The sequence below is a fragment of the Penaeus japonicus genome, unplaced genomic scaffold, assembly GCF_977035675.1.
Source record: "Penaeus japonicus unplaced genomic scaffold, GWHDUDI00000001_assembly GWHDUDI00000022, whole genome shotgun sequence".
NCBI classification, from domain to species: Eukaryota; Metazoa; Arthropoda; class Malacostraca; order Decapoda; family Penaeidae; genus Penaeus; species Penaeus japonicus.
Window position 1 is genome coordinate 16,722,180 of NW_028234424.1, and position 2,500 is coordinate 16,724,679.

The 2,500-nt window shown below is 46.4% G+C and overlaps 1 protein-coding gene across 1 annotated transcript in view; it reads left to right on the forward strand.

Moving 5' to 3' along the window:
* The window catches only part of RhoGAP100F (Rho GTPase activating protein at 100F), a 237,600-nt gene that overhangs the window by 235,089 nt on the left and 11 nt on the right, over positions 1-2,500 (forward strand). The window contains exon 17 of the mRNA XM_086549233.1: positions 1,902-2,500. This exon is cut by the window's right edge and continues 11 nt beyond it. Within this exon, the coding sequence (XP_086405359.1) occupies positions 1,902-2,362 (461 nt within the window). The 3' untranslated portion in view covers positions 2,363-2,500. The remainder of the gene's footprint in view (positions 1-1,901) is intronic.

Here is a 2,500-nt window from a genome sequence, read left to right on the forward strand (position 1 = left end):
TGATTATCGGACACAATCATAATCATCATGATTATTAGAATCGTGCATTGCCCATTGATCAGATCCTGGCTATGCGCATTGATCAGTTTGCATAATATGAAACCTTTTTTTCCTCTAACCTCAGATATTGAGACTTTGCATAATGTTGAAACCTTTTTCCTCCAACCTCTGACCTTCAGATAGTGACTCTGTTGGCCATGTGGCGTCGAGGGCCATGCTGGACGGATCGCTGGTTGGCCTGGCCACATACAGACAATACAAACCATCATACACATTGATGTATACATAATATGATTCATTACTTATTTACAGATAATGAAAATGCTACAAAATGACATAATTTTGCTTACAGACGCCCTAAAACATAATGAAACATAATCTATAGATTTTTTATTCATGTACACTGAAATGACACCTTATCATAATTTATGTTCAGATACTCTAAAACAAAAATACTCTCGGTACTGAGGAAAGTTCAAACACGACAGAATGCCTACGACATACGAAAGCACACCAAACAAGTAATCAAGTTCGTGAAATTTGAAGACTTTTAGTAATGATCAGAAAAAGAAAGTATCATGCTAGGAGTTTCCCTTCCTTCGTCCCTCTACTTTTCCCTTCCGCCTGACCTTGTTTGACCTCTTACCCCAGACTCCGTAGATATCCTTTAAATGGAGTTACAGCAAAGGGATCGCACAGTGACTGGAAGACGAGCGCTCAGATAGAAGCGTACACATGGGAAAAGAGATGAACCGAGTGTGTGTATGTGTGTATACATACACATATATGTATATATATACATAAATGCATATATGGAAATTGTGTGTGTGTGTTTGAGTCTGCGTGTGTGTATGTGTGTGTTTGTGTATGTGTGTGTGTGTGTGTGTGTGTGTGTGTGTGTGTGTGTGTGTGTGTGTGTGTGTGTGTGTGTGCATGTGAGTTTGTGTGTATGTAATGTATATATATATATATATATATATATATATATATATATATATATATATATAGATAGAGAGATAGAGAGAGAGATAGAGAGAGAGAGAGAGAGAGAGAGAGAGAGAGAGATAGATAGATAGATAGATAGATAGATAGATAGATAGATAGATAGAGAGAGAGAGAGAGAGAGAGAGAGAAAGATAGATAGATAGATAGATAGAGAGAGAGAGAGAGAGAGAGAGAGAGAGAGAGAGAGAGAGAGAGAGAAAGAAAGAGCAAGAGAAAGAGATAGGAGTCAACATCTATAAGCATAAGTCAGAAGAGCCTGTCTCCCTGCTTCTCCTGCGCCGTCTTCCCGCCACGCGCAGTCTGCCCCCGCCCTTGCGTCCGACTAATCCTCTGAACTCTTTTCCCAGAAGAAGAAAGACACATACAAGTCACCCTTCCGTCGGCACAGCCACTACCTCCGTAGAGCAACACCATACTCTTAACTAAATATATCCTACTCTTAGTTCTGATTATGGAAACTTAATTGGAAATTACCTCTGTCGTTTACTGTGTCCCAGTTATTGTTGAAGCTGTAGTGTTCTGTTTTAATTGTTCTATTGTTAGCATGCTTGAAGTCTCTATCCAAGAACTGTTTTCCTTGTTTTACATCAGTTTTGAAGAAAAAAAAGTTCTTAAATGTTTGATTGTGGCTTATGGAACGAGTGTTTTGTATCTGTTTTGAATAATGAATTTTGTTTCCATAAGCACGCCTGTTACATTTTTACGTCCATATTTTAATATTTTGCTGATTTACATAATTTGATCGAATTAAAGAGACTAAACATTTTGATCGGATTCACTTTTTCACTCAGTGTCGTGTGGCGTAGTTGGTTAAGCTCGTAGATAAGGTAGTATTAGTAGAGCGTAGTTGTGTGTGTGAGTTTGCAAGTTCCTGTTACACTGTTTGTTTCAGACAGCTCGGGAAGCGGAAGCAGCGAGTGCTCGGAGTGCGCGGCCCTCACATCTGGACTCGGGGAGGCGGAAGGGCCCCGGCAGCCGCATGACCACGCCCCGAGCCACCCCCCGGACCACGCCCACCAGCCAGTCCCCGGGGTCCGAGAGCGACTCCTCCCCGAATCCTCCTGTTAACCTGCGCTCCAAGCTGGTCCTGGGCGCCATGGCCCCCACTGCCGCCGGCGGGGAGGCCCCGGGGGGTGGAGCCGCCAGCAGCGGCGCGCCCTCCGCTCCGGACTCCACCTCCACCACCTCCACGCCAACTTCTTCCATCACATCCCCGCCCTCCACCACCGCCGCCCCGACCAACGCCCTGCCAGCCGAGGGCGCAGGGGCGGCGTCAGCCCTCACTGCCACCCGCGGCCTCGACCCCGAGACAGAGACCGAAGAGGACAGGGACGAGGCAGGCACGGCGTCCAGCTGAGGTCCTCACGACGCTCCGTAGCGGCAACGGCCCGAGCCACGCGGCTCCCGGCGACGACTCCTGCTCGGTCCTCGCGTCCGGGGCCACACTTGTGCTGGGCCTCCTCCTGGGAAGACCAGCTCGCAAGTCATCGTGCAT